The sequence below is a fragment of the Brachionichthys hirsutus genome, unplaced genomic scaffold, assembly GCF_040956055.1.
Source record: "Brachionichthys hirsutus isolate HB-005 unplaced genomic scaffold, CSIRO-AGI_Bhir_v1 contig_445, whole genome shotgun sequence".
Lineage (NCBI taxonomy): Eukaryota > Metazoa > Chordata > Actinopteri > Lophiiformes > Brachionichthyidae > Brachionichthys > Brachionichthys hirsutus.
Genome location: NW_027180348.1, coordinates 242,292 through 260,000, shown reverse-complemented (window position 1 = coordinate 260,000; position 17,709 = coordinate 242,292). Strand labels below are relative to the sequence as shown.

The window sequence follows — 17,709 nt, the reverse complement described above, 5'->3', positions numbered from 1 at the left end:
ACCGTGATGATCCAGCGACACTGCTTCTCCAAGCCTTCCGGCGACGATGCAGTTTGGACATCACTCCTGTCTTCTTGACCACACACCCTTGCAGTGGGGAGGTCTCCCTCTTCCACAGCTACCAAAGGTACCCCTTCCATGATGGCAGGGGCCTCTGGTAGCGCTGGAAGAATTTCCTTTTCGCCTTCTGTGGGTTCACAGACGATGTTGTCCTTATCGACGGCGTTGTTTATGGTTGATTCTGAAGGGATCAGATCTCCCATCATGGAGTCCTCGGTCTCGGATCCTTCCGGAGAGACGAGGTCCTTCGCTGCCGACTCTTCCTCTTTTAACCAGCAAAGAAATTTGCGACTCTTTTGAGCAAATCTCTGCAGTAGCTTTCTGAAGTGCCGCATTATGGAGATCTGCCCACTTGTGATTGTAGCTTCTTTGGGGCTCCTGCTTAAGGTCTTTATCACCTCTCTAGACACCAGACGTGATATCTCGTATGGGGCCAATATCTCAACCACCTCTGGAACGCCCATTGTCGAGGCAAGGACCGGTGGAAGGACTTCATCCAGCGCTTCTTGGACTTTCTCTAAATCAACAAGAAGGCTGTTCCCTAACGTTTTTGATGTCAGGGGGGAAGTGATTTTCTGAGTCACTGAGTCAGCCACTACTTTAATTATATCGGCACCCATATCCAGAAGACGTGCTTCAGTCTTCTTATCAGCGGTCCCTGACTGCAGGGCGTCCCACTCTTTGTTGGACAGTTTCCCAAGAAATTCTTGGAAAACCTCACCGAGAAGGGATGAAGTTTTTTCTGGGAGGACCAGACTCCTCGCTCTTGCTGGGAGATCCAGACTCGTAACTTTTGCTGGGAGAAGCAGACTTGTCGTTTTTCCTGGGAGGACCCGACCCGTGTCCTTGGAGGGCCGTACGGGTGCTTGCATCTCTTTGTTGTACATACTTGAGTGTTGAGAAATATACTGAGAGGATTGCTTGTATAAATAGGTTCCCACTCAATGACTTCAAAGACATAGACATCAAAGTTCAATAAGTACATCAAAGACAGTTGTATGACAAGCTACATCAAAGGCACAGTAACGCAGTATGGCAGCAGTTTCATCAGTGACGTGATGCCGTCCCATTAAGCGATATCGGCGTACCCCTGACTTAATTTAGCATCATACCAAAGAAATCTACGTCTTCACGGTTAAATATGAATGAATGTTATAATAATAAATTCATTTAACATGCTGATCAAAATGTCTGTATCAATTCTAATGTTGCAAAGGCTGCTGGGAAGTATCAGCCATCTTTGTCCTACCCTTTTTCTTGTAAGACGAGTCGGCCTTGTCTCGTCTGCAGCCGCCAGGGTCACTCGTGTTTCTGGATCCTATCCCAGCTGACGAGGGGTGGGGCACACCCCGGACGCGTCGCCAGCACGTTTGCTCACACCCACAGAACATACAAACTCTGCAGTGATAGGAATCGAACCCCGAACCTTGTTGATGTGAGGAGACTGTGCTACCCGCTGCACCTGGTTTCATGATATCTGAAACGTCAATGAATGATCAGCTCTGATCTATATTTAATAATCAATCAGTGATGGTGATGATGAATATATTTATTAGATAGCATGTTAGAGTCCACGTACAGTCAAACACCCTTGCGGTCTTGGTTCTGTTGAAAGTCCTTTGTACATAAATCATCGACATTTAACAATACAAATAAAATAAAAATAAATTACACCACAGACGCAAAATAACAAATTAAAAAGAATAATAAAATAATTCTGTCCCGGACTCTTGAACATTTCGTAACTGATAACTTGCACTGTTCTCTTTGCACTGCGCCATTACGCTAGTTTTACTGCTGCTAATATAATATAATAATATATCTGTGTATCCACTCTTGCTGCTGCTGTTTTGTGATGTGTCTGTACTTCTATGTTTTTTGTGTATTTGTCATTACTGTTACATGTAGCACGACTTCACCGAGAAACATTGCTAGTCTGTGAACCTTCACTGACAATGGCAATAAACACCTGGTTCTGATTCTGATTCTGTTTCTGTTCCTGTTCCTGCCCCCCTGAAAGGTGTATTTTTAGGGCCGTTTTGAATGAGGCCAAAGAGGTGCATGTTTTGAGGGCAGGAGTCACAGTTCCACCCTTGGGGGAACACGGCCCAAATAGGTAATCTCTTCTTTGCTCGAGATTACTGTATTATTGACTGTGACCTTGAGGCGTTTTTACGAGCTGCTACCCGAAATTAATGCATTTCTTCATTCAAAAGACAAAACGGTCCCAGAGCTGATCGACCCAGAGTGGAAATGGCACCTCACATTTTTAACAGACATGACAGAAATGCTGAACAGCCTTAACCTGCAGCTACAAGGCCAGGGGAAACTCATTTGCAACATGTATTCCCACATAAAAGCATTCGAGGTGAAACTGGTGCGGCTTTTGGAACAAGTGAAAAAGCACAACTTCATCCATCTCCCTGTCACACAGAGCTTCTCTGCAGATAACCCAGCCGTCCCGTTCCCAGCTGAAAGGTGTGTGCGAGCACTGGAAATGCTGAAGGAGGAGTTTGGTGTGCGATTCCGTGAACTTCATGTTAATGCAAAAGAAATCCGTCTTTTCCAGAAACCCTTTGTTGCCGATATTGATGAAGCCCAGCCTTCTTATCAGTTTGAGTTAGCCGAGTTACAGAACTGTGATGTTCTCAAAGACGCATTTAATCCCAACAGTCTCATTGTCTTCTATGCTGTCCTCCCAAATGACACGTACCCTAACGTAAAGAAACACGCTATGAAGATGTCCACACTTTTTGGCAGCACATATGTCTGCGAGCAAACCTTTTCACGCATGAAACTGCTGAAAAATCCGATGAGATCAAGATTGACTGATGAACATCTGCATCAGTGTCTGAGACTGGCTGTGACCAGAATGGAACCTGACATTCAGCTTCTCACCAGCCAGATGCAGGCCCACAGCTCACACTGATAAACATACAAAGGTAAGCTCACTTTTCTGACTTGAATGAGTCATTCTGAGTATGAACAAATATAAACATAGTAAAATCCATCTCCACAACCACACTGGTAGTGAAATGTATTGTGCTGTATCACTTAGTCTGGTTTCTCAGCCTGCTTGCTTTGTGGTTTTCACAGGAATGAGAGAGAGAGCTGCAAACAGTGGCTACAAGCCTACTGGAACCTACAAATGGATTATAAGGAATGAACACAAGAGCTTTGAGTGGCTGCTCATATGAGTAATATAAGTAAGAGATTCTGCTCTGACAACCAAGCTGAAGTTTTTCTGTTAAGATTGTGCACAGCACGACAGAAAGTTAATGTTCCATGGAGGCTTATTTGGTTATTGTTTATTTCATAGTGTTATTATTTATTTCTTGACTTTTTTCTGTGAAGAACCCATTGAGGGTTATTTGGTTATGTGTGGCTGGAAAACGATAAAGTTTTATGTTACGCACCTCTGCGATCATCACACTTTTTCCGTTACAAACTGACCCCGGCCCCCAATCAGAGAAGGGAAAAGTTATTTGGCCCTCACAGGAAAAAGTTTGGGGACCCCTGATGGAGACAAACGTCAAGGAAAAACTCTCCTTTCATGAACAAGTTTTATTGGCTTGGTCCCGAATATATAAGCACAATTTTCTTCCCATAAATATATGATATGGAACAATCGGGACATACTGTACAGAAATAAATAATTATACTTTCTTAATTGGGTTGAGAAACAGATTAGACTCGTAATTCAACTCCAGTGGTTGAGCCGGGCCTAAATGGATGGACTTTCTATTCGTGAACAGTGCATGAAAGAATAATCGGCTCGGCTGCAGGCGTTGGCTTCTCTGACGTAATGAACGCGTCCATGAGAATGCATCTCGAGTGGGGCCTGAGTAATGTTTTCTTCCCTTCAGGAATTTGTCTGTTGTTGTTTTTCCTCCCCATCTCCATGGTTACAAGTTGAATTTCAACTCCTTCTTGGAATGTCCCCCCCCCCCCCCACCAACAGCCGAGTACAGAAGTGTCTTTTGCTGCTGATGGACTTTTGTTGCTTGACTTCCCATCATTGGTTCAGTTCAGGGCTTTTGCCGCTGTGGCATCCTGGGTATTTTATGCTCATTTCCTTTCTTTGGCTCGTTACTTCCTGTGATATTATTGTGGTGTTTATCACTCTAAATGGGCAACAATGGGAGAGAATGCAATAAAACAGGACGGACAGAACGTCTGAGACGGACTGCAGCTCAGTCGCCGTTAGTCATCAGCTCTCCAGCCTGTGTTTCTGCAGCCAGACTGTACACACACAGACTCCTCCCATCCACAGCTTTTATTCCACTTCTCCCCTTTCCTCCTCCTCCAGCTTTCCCTTTCTCTTATTCTCTCTCTTATTTTATAAACAGCGTCATTATTCACAGATCCTCACAAAAACCTGGTGCTTATCCAAACGTGACAGGATAGCGCCTGCGTCTCGCTCCCCGCCTTGGATTATGAGTGTGTTTTAAGAGTGTGTGTCATGACTTTATAGGTGTCTGCATGCATATGTGAGGAGGTGAAGAAAGCCAGTATCAGCCAGAGGATGCTGCACAGCCATGTTCTCCTTATCACAATGCCTCCTTAAAAGGCCAAACGGAGGGTGCAGTGGACTTTCAACGTGTTTAATGTACACATTTTTTGCTTTAGAGCATGCATCCATCAATTTCTGTGACATTTCCTAAACGTCTTCCATCAAATGCTCCTAAATCTGCTTCACCCTTATGAGCATGTGCTTTACTGGCAGCGTTTGAATTCTTCTAACTGCTGTGAAATTCACGGAGGCTCGTAATCGTCTTTTTGGCTTCGCAGAGCGATCGTCTCCTGATCAAAGGAGGGAAGATCGTGAATGATGACCAGTCCTTCAGCGCTGACATCTACATGGAGGATGGGGTCATCAAGTGAGTTCTTGGGGGTTTGACTTGTTGAAGACACTCGAATAAAGTCACAGATTTCACCGTGCTTTACAGTCAGAGCAGACATTTTTGTCTTCATGATGCAATAACCTAATTTTTTATTTTGGTTTCTTTCTGATGATCTTCTCAGACAAATTGGGGAAAACCTGATCGTGCCCGGCGGAGTAAAAACCATCGATGCCCAGGGTCGCATGTTGATCCCGGGCGGCATTGACGTGCATACACGTTTCCAGATGCCCGATCGAGGCATGGCGTCAGCTGACGACTTCTACCAGGGCACCAAAGCGGCGTTGGCCGGAGGCACCACCATGATCAGTGAGTTATTCAGAGGCGGGAGCCTGCTGCGTTTGATCACACTCATCTGTGAGGTCATAAATCCTCCAGACGCCCACCATCAGAACAACTTATCATTTTACTTCATGATCTTTAGGTCAGTTTGAGACTTTAATACTTGTTTTCTTGCATTTTATCGTTGGGCTCAACAGTGGCTGCATTTCATTCTTGCATTATTCAAAAAGAGATTTGAGGCTGCGCAGATTAAAAAAGGTTTAGTCATGTGAAAAGAGAAGCAGTGCTCGATGAAGCTGCTTTCTAGCAGCGGCGCTCCTTCTGCTGACTCAGCAGAATAAACTGCAGGGTCAACTCGGACTACTGGAATGGAAAAGACAAAGTGAAAGATTGAAATGAGATTTGAGAAGCCAGATACAGAATAAACCTCTGAATTGGAGGCCAAACATTACGTTTGATGTTGTCTGAGGTGGATTTAAATCCAGTCCAAATATTCCAGAAATCAGATGGGATGCTGCATATTTCATATTTGTGCGACCCACATGCAAACTTAAAAATGTTTAAATAAATATAGACTTTTCTTTTAAGTCAAGCAAATTCAATTTACTGGTTTTTGGCTTCTCACATTTGAGAATTTGCTGGTTTGCAAATCCCACGATGCGCTGGCGACACGTTCGGGGTGCATCCTGCCTCTCGCCCACAGCGAGCTGCGATAGGCTCCGGCGGAAAGGTGGAAAGGAGGAAGGAAATGGATGGATGGATTGTAAATCAATGCTTTTTGGTTTCAGGCTGAGGAAAATAAGCACCTTGAAGACGTCACCTTGGGCTCTTGATTTTCTTTTTTAAACTTAGGCGAAATATAAACTATATATTTAATAGAACAAACCTTCAAATGTCTGTTGAGCTTATATGACCTGAGTCTCACCCCTTCAGAAACAGCTAACAGGGTCTTCCTTGGCCTGTGATCCATCCCTCCACTATGTTTGAATGAAAAACAAAAATCAAGCCGCAAACGGATACGAGGAAAACAGAACCTCCCAACCTGGAGGTAATGACTGTATCTAACCCCGAACAAGAAGGTTCTGGTTTTTGCTGGCCTTTATCAACACACTGTGGAATTAGTAGTGCGCAAAAGCTATGGAGGAGAAGTGTTCTGGGGCCGATTGTCACGAAGAAGGGAGACATACAGAGTTGAGGGAACTATAGGGGGATAAAGCCGATGAGTCATACGATGAAGTTACGGGAAAAAGGTGGTTGAGGCTAGACTAAGTACAGAAGCGAGTATTTGTGAGCAGTGAGGTTCTCCTTGGGAGTGACCAGGTTGGATTAGAGATGAGACAAAAAGAGGGACAGTGAAGGTTAGACGTTTTGGAGACGAGGTCAGAGAGACCAGACTTTGATGGTTTGGACATGTCCAGAGGAGAGACGGGGACTATATCGGTAGAAAGATGCTGAGGATGGAACTGCCAGGGAACAGGACTAGAGGACGACCCAGGAGAAGAGACATGGACGTAGTGAGGGAGGACATGAGAGTGGCTGGTGTTTTTTTTTTTCACCAACTTTTTTTAACCTATTTTTACCTTCTTGTTTCCCGTTTCTTTCTGTCTTTCACTCACTGTAGTATGGCATTGTCTTGGACGCTGGATCCTCACACACAGCTCTATACATATACGAGTGGCTGGCAGACAAGCAAAATGGAACCGGCGTGGTCACCCAGCACAGTGAATGTGTTTGCCTTTTCCAGTAAAGGCGATGTGTTTAGATGAAACTATGAATGGTAAATAATGTAATTTTAATGTAATTTCATAATGACAATAAAAGCATCCTGAATAGATGCCAGAGCCACCTCATCTGGCTCCTCTCAACGCGGAGGAGCAGCGGCTCTACTCCGAGCTGCTCCCGGATGATGGAGCTTCTCACACGATCTCTAAGGGAGAGCCCAGCCCCCCCACGGAGGAAGCTCATTTCAGCCACTTGTACCCGCGATCAATCATATATATATACCGTATTTTCACACCCATAGGACGCACCTAAAAGTCTTAGATTTTTTTCAAAATGTGCAGCGCGTCCATTGGTCCGCGCGGCCTATTTGTTGTTGTAAGGCGGACTCAGTCAGGCGCCTGGCGGAGTGATACGCGACGCGCTCCACCACAGTAAACTATTATGGCGTGTTGGCGGAAGTGGCTGCCGGTCCCGCAGCAGAACACGGGAATAGAGCAGCGGGGAGAGAATCCAGCATTAATGAATCAATGGAGGAAGAGGAGGAAGCAAGAAGACGACTTGCAGCAACTCGGCTCCTGAGATCTGCGACTCCGTGCGCGGCGATCTCACCGATACGGTCTAAACCGGAGTGAAGCAAGCTAACGCGCTAACGGGCTAACGGGCTAACTAGCAAGCTAGCTTAACATCGTCATCCCCGGTGGATTAACCAAAGAACTCCAGCCGTTCAACGTTAAACTGCGAGCTGCGTGGGAGCGCTGGGGACAGAAGGAGACCACAGTTCCACTCAGAGTGGAAGGCAGTGCAGCGCCACAGTTTGACTGGATTGTAGCTGCTTCGGCTAACTGTCTGCTAGCATTGTTGTTCGCATCATTTCCGAGGCGCCGACGCCGCCGCACGGAAAGTGACTGGCAATGAAGAAAGAGGCCGGCATGTTTGACGGAGATCTAGCGCTGCTGTTCACTACAGAAACAGAGGATGAGGACTTTGATGGGTTTGATTAATGACTCTGTTTTGCTCCGGCTCTATTTCTTAAAACGCGCACCAGTATGCTTGTTTGATTGATGACGATTAAAGATGTGAGTACCAAGCTCAGTTTTGCTCCTGCTTTATTTTGCGCACCTATCATGCCGGCGCCTTTTGATCCGCGCGCCCTTTGTATGTTTGAAATACCGAAAAATCAGCTGTTAATGAGACTGCGGCGAATCAGCAGGTGCGCCATAAGGTCGTGAAAATACGGTATATATATGAATGTGTTAATAATAGAGCAACTCTTCAGTCTGCTTTATTGCGTAATGTCTGAATATTTGACCGGCCTTATGCTTTATGTTGTTATTTATTCTGCCAGAATGACTTCAATGCAACTGGAGACTTCCCAATCTTGAGCTGCTCTAAGTTACTGTAAGGAAGTAGCATCTGCATGAGGTGTTGTGCAATACATTCCCATATATACTGGAGGAGGTTGTTTTATGATGGTTTGTTGCACTTGCATGCTGGGAGATTTTAAAGTCCGGGCGTTATCTGTTGTAGAAAGGGGTCAGATCAACCAGCAGACGCTCTAGGTTGCGTTCGAACCTTCAGATCGCTCGCATTGAACAGCTGGGAATCGGTGCAGGTCTGGGTACAGACCTCTGCCTGCAGCACTGACTTGTGTTTGCTTGCGTGATGGAGTTGTTTGGGTTCTGTGAGTCAGGTTTTGATCTTTGGTTTCATTCTATAATACTGAAACAATCTATTTAGATTAATGCCTGACTGTTAAACGTGTATAAAGTGTGTGGTGAGGGGTTTTACAGCCTTAAAACATTTATGTACATGTATAATAATTGTAAAATAATAAAGAAAATGTTTATTATCAGATTAAAGGGTTAAGTCCAAAGTGCCACCTCGGAATTACTTGTTGTTTCGTTTGACAAACAGTTCATAACTCAAAAGTTCTGATTATAGTCTGTCGACTTCCTCACATCTCAGCTTTGCTTCATTATTAATGGCATTTCTTTGCGTTACAAACACACATTGCGTCATCCCACTGAGAACAAAGAACCGTTCTTGTGACTAGCATTTTAGCGGACTAGCATTTATCCCACTGAAAGACATCGACCCGGATATGACGTCAGGGACAGAACGAATCTCGGCTTCGTTTTAGTGTTGGGCAAATAACACCTAGTTCTGATCAAATAAACCAATCGGAGATATACCAGATATTTAGCAGTGCAATGGTATAGTTTATATAATCGAATGTGCAAAAAATGATTGGAAAAAAAGACGCTAATAGCGTTAGCGCGAAGCTAACGGCTAAGTTCAATGTCAAATTCAATATGAATGCTAACAGAGCAGCTGCTATCCAGTTAAGCTAGCTATCGCCCGGTTAAACTGTGATGACGCGATGCGGCATCACACGCAGTTCAGTAAATTTTGAACGTTAAAATATATCCCGGTTTGTAAAGAGGATCCCGGTCAAGATGTCCAAATTCCATAAACCGGTTCTTCAGTTTTGGAAAATATCGTTAACGGCTAGTTTCCGACCCACCGTCTTCAAAAACGCAGACAGAACGAACTCGGGCGTTGTTTATAACGGAACATTCATTTCCCCGAGGACCCCTTAGCTGCCCAAGGTGCCTGATGTAAAAACACTAAATTCAGCGTTGGACAGTTACGGTACAAAACAAGCAATCATAATACAGTAGTCCCTCATTTTGGGGGGTTACGTTCTAAAAATAACCCGCAACAAGTGAAATCCAGAACGCAGAAGCAACGTCAGTCTGCGGCGGCGTTATTACGGCGTTATTACGCAAAGCAAGTCTGCTGCCAGAAGTTTATAACGCTGCAAGGAACTAGGCCAGAGTCACACGATGCAAATCGAGTTGATAAAGAGATATGAAATATTAAGTTTACTAAATAGATTTAAGAGTGAAATAATTTAATCCTGTTTACAGACAACCAAAACTGAATTGTTCAGGTAACGTCAAGTTCCTGCGAGCAGAGAAAATCCAATCACAATCTAAAATCATTGTTTGTCATCTCGGTCATTTTGTAGAACAACAGTATCGGGTTGTCATGGAAACCACGAGTGATATGATCAATACTGAGCTCACTGGATGAAAGACGGATGCTACGGACCGTCCCGCTGTCAGATATTCTACTTTCACAGTTCGCTTATTTTAAAACTCTTATTGGACACTTTTCAACAATCTCAGCGACGTCCGTTCAGGTCCTTCGGAGCCGATCGGTGAGCCGATCGATTGATCCGGGGCAGCGGTTCCTCTGCTTCAGGTCAGCAGGTGTCTCTGGCAACATGTCAACAGGTGAGGCAGGAAGTACGAGGCGGCGCCGTCATCCGGGATCAGCTCAAGGAACTCGGCTGGGCTCATCTCCATGGCAACCACAACCACCGTCTCTATTGGGACGAGGGTGGAAAAAAAAAATCCACGAGCGTTTAAAATTGGGGGGCGGGGTTTAAACACAGAGGGTCACGTCTACCTTTGAGAGCAGCCAATAGGATGCCGTTATCCGCTGCCGCTCTCGTCCTGTTGCAGAGCTCAGGGAGCAGCTTCGTCCACCACAACACCTGCACAGGTGAGACAAGGGGGGGGGGCGATGCAGCGTGAGAAGGTCCACGGCGCGGGGGCGGGACGCCGCCGCTGACCTTGTCTTCGTCTTGGAAATGATGGTTGCCGTAGGCGACGATGGCCTGAGGACATCGGTCCAGCAGCTTTTCAATGCAGCTGTCGTACTGCCCCCTTCTGGTGGCGCGGAGCAGGTGCAGGCTGAACCCCCAGGAGGTCTCCTCCGGCAGGCCGTCCAGCAGGGGCGAGACGGCGCCCACAGACAGGGACGGTCCACACAGCAGGGACTGGAGACGCGGACAGAGACGTCACGAAAACGTCCCCGCTCATTTCCAGAGCTTCTTTAGCACGTCTTTGTATCGCCCTTCCTCCATGTTTGTACAGACCTGGAGTTTGTGTGGCGCCTCCTGGTGTTGGGCGTTGGACGTGCGAGCGGGATTGAGAACAGTCAGCCACGGGTAAAGAGCGCCGTAATGGCAGCACGAGTTGATCTGAAACGCACACAAACGTCTCAACATGGCCGACAGAGGGGGCGAGGGCGCTAAATCAAACCGTTCAGCTACCAGATCGTCGGCGCTCTTCAGCGGGCCGCGCCCCCGCGGAGGGTCCGGACGCGCGTCCGTCAGCCGGTCGATGTAGACGGACGCCACCCTGAACAGAAGTTCCTGAACGACATCTTCCTGTGAGGAGGCCATGAGTATCGCCTCCCAGAAATCCACCTGGAGGCAGGCTCGCAGCCCAGCGCCTACACGCACGCACGCACACACACGCACACACATGCACACACACGCACACACACACGACGGGAACGCTCTCAGACCCGGCGCCCGCTGGCCGTGGGACCGCCAGCGGGTTTGTGAATCGCACACCTTGAACACGTGATCGGCTTGTTGCAGCTGGACGCCGCCGCTGGCGTGTAACGCCACCATGGCGGCCACCAGCAGCCCGGGTTGGGAGTTAACCAGCTGGTGAAGTGATGGTGACGAGGTAATCTCCTGGATGGGGGGGGGGCGTTACCCAGGTGATGACCTGTGTTGATGCGATTTGTGCTCATTCTGACCCATCTTGCTGTGCTGAATGCTCGCCACGGCGCCCATGGTGGCGAAGCGGCAGATGAGCGGGCAGCTCCCCTGCTCCAGGTCGTAGGCCTCCACCTTCGAGAGTCCGACACATCGCGTCACAACAGGGTCGCCGCGGCAACGCTACGTTTCAGAATAAGATGACCTTGCATCCTCTGGTTGCCACGACGAACAGCGCCCCGCCTCCACAGCAGACGAGCCCAGGCTCCTGCTCCACCTGAACCGCAGGGGGGGGGGGGGGGGGGGGGGTAAGACTCGATGGGGGGGGGGGGGGGCATGGTCTGAATCAGCACCTTCCACTCACCTGCACGATGTGCTGTGAGGAGAACGGGTGGCAGTTGTACACGTGCACCATGTTCAGGCAGGACCCTTCAGCTTCACCCAGCAGGGCTGATGACGTCATTAACATATTTGGGTTTTCCCAAATGACATGAAAAGTGTTCACTGAGCAGGAAGAACAACGCTGCCCTTACAGATAATCGATTATTGATTTGAATGAACTTCCCTTAATGTCAGTTAAACTTTTACAGAATCACTAAAACCCGCAGTGTTATTATTATTATTATTATTGTTATTATTATTATTATTATTATTATTATTATTATTATTATTGTTGTTGTTGTTATTATTATTATTATTGTTATTATTATTATTATTATTATTATTATTATTCAAACATGTCTGCGCCCCATCCTGCTGGCGGCGCAGCGACGCACTAATCGATATCACATGCAGGTCTTGTGAGCGACGGCAGCGCGATTCATTCCAGTTCAGATGGAAGTATTTGCGATTCCAATGGCTCTATCTAATCGATCTTATCGATCTAATCGATCTAATCAGAGAATAAACATTTATTTAAGACAACATACCAGCAGACCGATTCCGTCTCTCCTCCTACTCGGCTGTTTCCGTTGTTTTATTGATCGGACGCTTTGAAACAGGAAGCGTTCTGTCAGCTAAAGTCCCGCCCACTGGCGGATTTTCATTGGTTCAAATTCTAGCACAAGATCACGTCTTACTGAGACATTCCACACGAGGGCAGGAGTTTCCACGGATCGATCCAAGGAAAGTTTATGTCGCTTAATTTAGGGTCGATTCGGTTCTCATTTCACTCTAAAACAACACTCTGCTATATCTGAACTGTTGTATTAAAATAACAGTTTGATTTATTTGATATATATTTTCTGCACCAAGTTAAAAATTCAGTCATGAAAACACTCCCCTCCCAGGTACCCCTTCCCCTAGATCAGGGGTCGGGAACCTATGGCTCTTTTGATGATCGCACATGGCTCGTGCTCAGATAAAAAAATAAAATAAAAAACTTTTTTTTTTTTTTTTACTCGCCTTGCCCGTGCTGACTGCAGCTGGTTTGCGCGCCCAGGTCGTGTTTCGTGTTTTTTGTTGTAAGTAACTTGTTCACTTGTGTCTGGATCTTCTTATGTTCCGTTTTCTTTGCGGCACCAGCCAGTCGCCGTCTGTTAGTAGAGCTTGTGTTGCAGGGGCATTTTGCACGGCTGGCATTTTGCTGTGAAAAATCAAAGAGCGGAAGCACGCTGTCACGGTTCCGCCCTAAGCCTGGGCTGCCACTTTAAAAGTAGGCCGTCATCCCGCCATTAGGGGTGGGCGTGGCCAGCTGTGTGCACGGTGGCAGAGTGGACTTTGTTTGGCTCCACCTTAATTTCCAATTTCCCTGAGAATTCTCCAAATACACAGTTCACAACAAGTTTTTTTTATTATTTTTTTATTTACAAGTTTACAAAAAATAAACAAAAATAAAACATTGGGTTCTGACTCCGGCTTCTATTGTGATGAACGAGGGAGCAGACGTTGAAGGTGAAGAGAGCGGCTGAGCCGGCGGGTGAACACATGAACACAGCGTGAACAGCAACAACACACACTCTGAGCAGCCCCAGTGGGCAACTAGTGCGCTGATGGGGTATTAGCAAAACGCCGACTGATCTCTGATCCTCTGAAGATTGGAGTCACAACGACTTTTATCCAGGACAATCTAATTATCGCCACAGATTATTTTTAGCTCTCTTTAACATCAGAGGTGCTTTTTCTTCAATTAAACACTTTATTTGCTCTTTTCTTTTTTACTTTGTTTTTTGTGCATTCGTATTCTTCGCTTCTAAAAAGCACGTCCAGGCAAACAAAATAATGGGAGTCTTGAGTCTTGTGATGGAACGACCAGAAATAATCCAGCACGAGAAAGTTATTTGGTAATAAATGTGATCGTTATGAGGGTTTAGGTTTAATTTTACAGTTAAAGTGACATATATTATCTGTTTAATGTCATTTAAGGCAGCAGCTAAATGATCATTTTGTTGCTTCTTTAAAAGAGCCGTCATCAGATTGCTTCTTGTGTCTGAGCAGCACTTTAAAACCCAAAGAAATGCCATTAATAATGAAGCAAAGCTGAGATGTGAGGAAGTCGACAGACTATAATCAGAACTTTTGAGTTATGAACTGTTTGTCAAACGAAACAACAAGTAATTCCGAGGTGGCACTTTGGACTTAACCCTTTAATCTGATAATAAACATTTTCTTTATTATTTTACAATTATTATACATGTACATAAATGTTTTAAGGCTGTAAAACCCCTCACCACACACTTTATACACGTTTAACAGTCAGGCATTAATCTAAATAGATTGTTTCAGTATTATAGAATGAAACCAAAGATCAAAACCTGACTTACAGAACCCAAACAACTCCATCACGCAAGCAAACACAAGTCAGTGCTGCAGGCAGAGGTCTGTACCCAGACCTGCACCGATTCCCAGCTGTTCAATGCGAGCGATCTGAAGGTTCGAACGCAACCTAGAGCGTCTGCTGGTTGATCTGACCCCTTTCTACAACAGATAACGCCCGGACTTTAAAATCTCCCAGCATGCAAGTGCAACAAACCATCATAAAACAACCTCCTCCAGTATATATGGGAATGTATTGTACAACACCTCATGCAGATGCTACTTCCTTACAGTAACTTAGAGCAGCTCAAGATTGGGAAGTCTCCAGTTGCATTGGAGTCATTCTGGCAGAATAAATAACAACATAAAGCATAAGGCCGGTCAAATATTCAGACATTACGCAATAAAGCAGACTGAAGAGTTGCTCTATTATTAACACATTCATATATATATATATATATGATTGATCGCGGGTACAAGTGGCTGAAATGAGCTTCCTCCGTGGGGGGGCTGGGCTCTCCCTTAGAGATCGTGTGAGAAGCTCCATCATCCGGGAGCAGCTCGGAGTAGAGCCGCTGCTCCTCCGCGTTGAGAGGAGCCAGATGAGGTGGCTCTGGCATCTATTCAGGATGCTTTTATTGTCATTATGAAATTACATTAAAATTACATTATTTACCATTCATAGTTTCATCTAAACACATCGCCTTTACTGGAAAAGGCAAACACATTCACTGTGCTGGGTGACCACGCCCGTTCCATTTTGCTTGTCTGCCAGCCACTCGTATATGTATAGAGCTGTGTGTGAGGATCCAGCGTCCAAGACAATGCCATACTACAGTGAGTGAAAGACAGAAAGAAACGGGAAACAAGAAGGTAAAAATAGGTTAAAAAAAGTTGGTGAAAAAAAAAAACACCAGCCACTCTCATGTCCTCCCTCACTACGTCCATGTCTCTTCTCCTGGGTCGTCCTCTAGTCCTGTCCTTTGCATCGTCCTCCCCAACACCAGCCACTCTCATGTCCTCCCTCACTACGTCCATGTCTCTTCTCCTGGGTCGTCCTCTAGCCCTGTTCCCTGGCAGTTCCATCCTCAGCATCTTTCTACCGATATAGTCCCCGTCTCTCCTCTGGACATGTCCAAACCATCAAAGTCTGGTCTCTCTGACCTTGTCTCCAAAACGTCTAACCTTCACTGTCCCTCTTTTTGTCTCATCTCTAATCCAACCTGGTCACTCCCAAGGAGAACCTCACTGCTCACAAATACTCGCTTCTGTACTTAGTCTAGCCTCAACCACCTTTTTCCCGTAACTTCATCGTATGACTCATCGGCTTTATCCCCCTATAGTTCCCTCAACTCTGTATGTCTCCCTTCTTCGTGACAATCGGCCCCAGAACACTTCTCCTCCATAGCTTTTGCGCACTACTAATTCCACAGTGTGTTGATAAAGGCCAGCAAAAACCAGAACCTTCTTGTTCGGGGTTAGATACAGTCATTACCTCCAGGTTGGGAGGTTCTGTTTTCCTCGTATCCGTTTGCGGCTTGATTTTTGTTTTTCATTCAAACATAGTGGAGGGATGGATCACAGGCCAAGGAAGACCCTGTTAACTGTTTCTGAAGGGGTGAGACTCAGGTCATATAAGCTCAACAGACATTTGAAGGTTTGTTCTATTAAATATATAGTTTATATTTCGCCTAAGTTTAAAAAAGAAAATCAAGAGCCCAAGGTGACGTCTTCAAGGTGCTTATTTTCCTCAGCCTGAAACCAAAAAGCATTGATTTACAATCCATCCATCCATTTCCTTCCTCCTTTCCACCTTTCCGCCGGAGCCTATCGCAGCTCGCTGTGGGCGAGAGGCAGGATGCACCCCGAACGTGTCGCCAGCGCATCGTGGGATTTGCAAACCAGCAAATTCTCAAATGTGAGAAGCCAAAAACCAGTAAATTGAATTTGCTTGACTTAAAAGAAAAGTCTATATTTATTTAAACATTTTTAAGTTTGCATGTGGGTCGCACAAATATGAAATATGCAGCATCCCATCTGATTTCTGGAATATTTGGACTGGATTTAAATCCACCTCAGACAACATCAAACGTAATGTTTGGCCTCCAATTCAGAGGTTTATTCTGTATCTGGCTTCTCAAATCTCATTTCAATCTTTCACTTTGTCTTTTCCATTCCAGTAGTCCGAGTTGACCCTGCAGTTTATTCTGTTGAGTCAACAGAAGGAGCGCCGCTGCTAGAAAGCAGCTTCATCGAGCACTGCTTCTCTTTTCACATGACTAAACCTTTTTTAATCTGCGCAGCCTCAAATCTCTTTTTGAATAATGCAAGAATGAAATGCAGCCACTGTTGAGCCCAACGATAAAATGCAAGAAAACAAGTATTAAAGTCTCAAACTGACCTAAAGATCATGAAGTAAAATGATAAGTTGTTCTGATGGTGGGCGTCTGGAGGATTTATGACCTCACAGACGAGTGTGATCAAACGCAGCAGGCTCCCGCCTCTGAATAACTCACTGATCATGGTGGTGCCTCCGGCCAACGCCGCTTTGGTGCCCTGGTAGAAGTCGTCAGCTGACGCCATGCCTCGATCGGGCATCTGGAAACGTGTATGCACGTCAATGCCGCCCGGGATCAACATGCGACCCTGGGCATCGATGGTTTTTACTCCGCCGGGCACGATCAGGTTTTCCCCAATTTGTCTGAGAAGATCATCAGAAAGAAACCAAAATAAAAATGTCTGCTCTGACTGTAAAGCACGGTGAAATCTGTGACTTTATTCGAGTGTCTTCAACAAGTCAAACCCCCAAGAACTCACTTGATGACCCCATCCCCCATGTAGATGTCAGCGCTGAAGGACTGGTCATCATTCACAATCTTCCCTCCTTTGATCAGGAGACGATCGCTCTGCGAAGCCAAAAAGATGATTACGAGCCTCCGTGAATTTCACAGCAGTTAGAAGAATTCAAACGCTGCCAGTAAAGCACACGCTCATAAGGGTGAAGCAGATTTAGGAGCATTTGATGGAAGACGTTTTAGGAAATGTCACAGAAATTGATGGATGCATGCTCTAAAGCAAAAAATGTGTACATTAAGCACATTGAAAGTCCACTGCACCCTCCGTTTGGCCTTTTAAGGAGGCATTGTGATAAGGAGAACATGGCTGTGCAGCATCCTCTGGCTGATACTGGCTTTCTTCACCTCCTCACATATGCATGCAGACACCTATAAAGTCATGACACACACTCTTAAAACACACTCATAATCCAAGGCGGGGAGCGAGACGCAGGCGCTATCCTGTCACGTTTGGATAAGCACCAGGTTTTTGTGAGGATCTGTGAATAATGACGCTGTTTATAAAATAAGAGAGCGAATAAGAGAAAGGGAAGGCTGGAGGAGGAGGAAAGGGGAG

The 17,709-nt window shown here is 45.7% G+C and overlaps 1 protein-coding gene and 2 long non-coding RNA genes across 3 annotated transcripts; 1 reads left to right on the top strand and 2 right to left on the bottom strand.

Annotated features, from left to right (window-relative positions):
* Positions 1-3,205: 3,205 nt before the first annotated feature.
* Positions 3,206-5,111, top strand: LOC137913858 (uncharacterized). Its single transcript, XR_011106390.1, has 3 exons — positions 3,206-3,266; positions 4,852-4,940; positions 5,086-5,111. It is a non-coding gene; the product is annotated as an uncharacterized lncRNA (long non-coding RNA).
* Positions 5,112-9,851: 4,740 nt separating this feature from the next.
* Positions 9,852-11,220, bottom strand: LOC137913854 (BLOC-2 complex member HPS3-like). Its single transcript, XM_068757484.1, has 4 exons — positions 10,912-11,220; positions 10,606-10,812; positions 10,440-10,527; positions 9,852-10,356 (listed from the first exon to the last, which is right to left on the bottom strand). Exons 1-4 carry the CDS (start codon positions 11,218-11,220, stop codon positions 10,229-10,231), a joined length of 732 nt encoding a protein of 243 aa, XP_068613585.1. The 3' UTR covers positions 9,852-10,228.
* Positions 11,221-11,774: 554 nt separating this feature from the next.
* On the bottom strand, positions 11,775-12,507 carry LOC137913859 (uncharacterized). The gene is made up of 3 exons (XR_011106391.1): positions 12,474-12,507; positions 11,909-11,994; positions 11,775-11,821 (listed from the first exon to the last, which is right to left on the bottom strand). It is a non-coding gene; the product is annotated as an uncharacterized lncRNA (long non-coding RNA).
* Between the last annotated feature and the right edge of the window lie 5,202 nt (positions 12,508-17,709).

Coding starts and splice junctions, on each gene's coding strand:
- LOC137913854 (XM_068757484.1), bottom strand. CDS start 11,220: ATGGCCTCCTCACAGGAAGATGTCGTTCAGGAACTTCTGTTCAGGGTG. Junction 10,813..10,911: donor AGGCGCCACACAAACTCCAG/GTCTGTACAAAC, acceptor CCGCGTCTCCAG/TCCCTGCTGTGTGGACCGTC. Junction 10,528..10,605: donor ATTTCCAAGACGAAGACAAG/GTCAGCGGCGGC, acceptor TCACCTGTGCAG/GTGTTGTGGTGGACGAAGCT.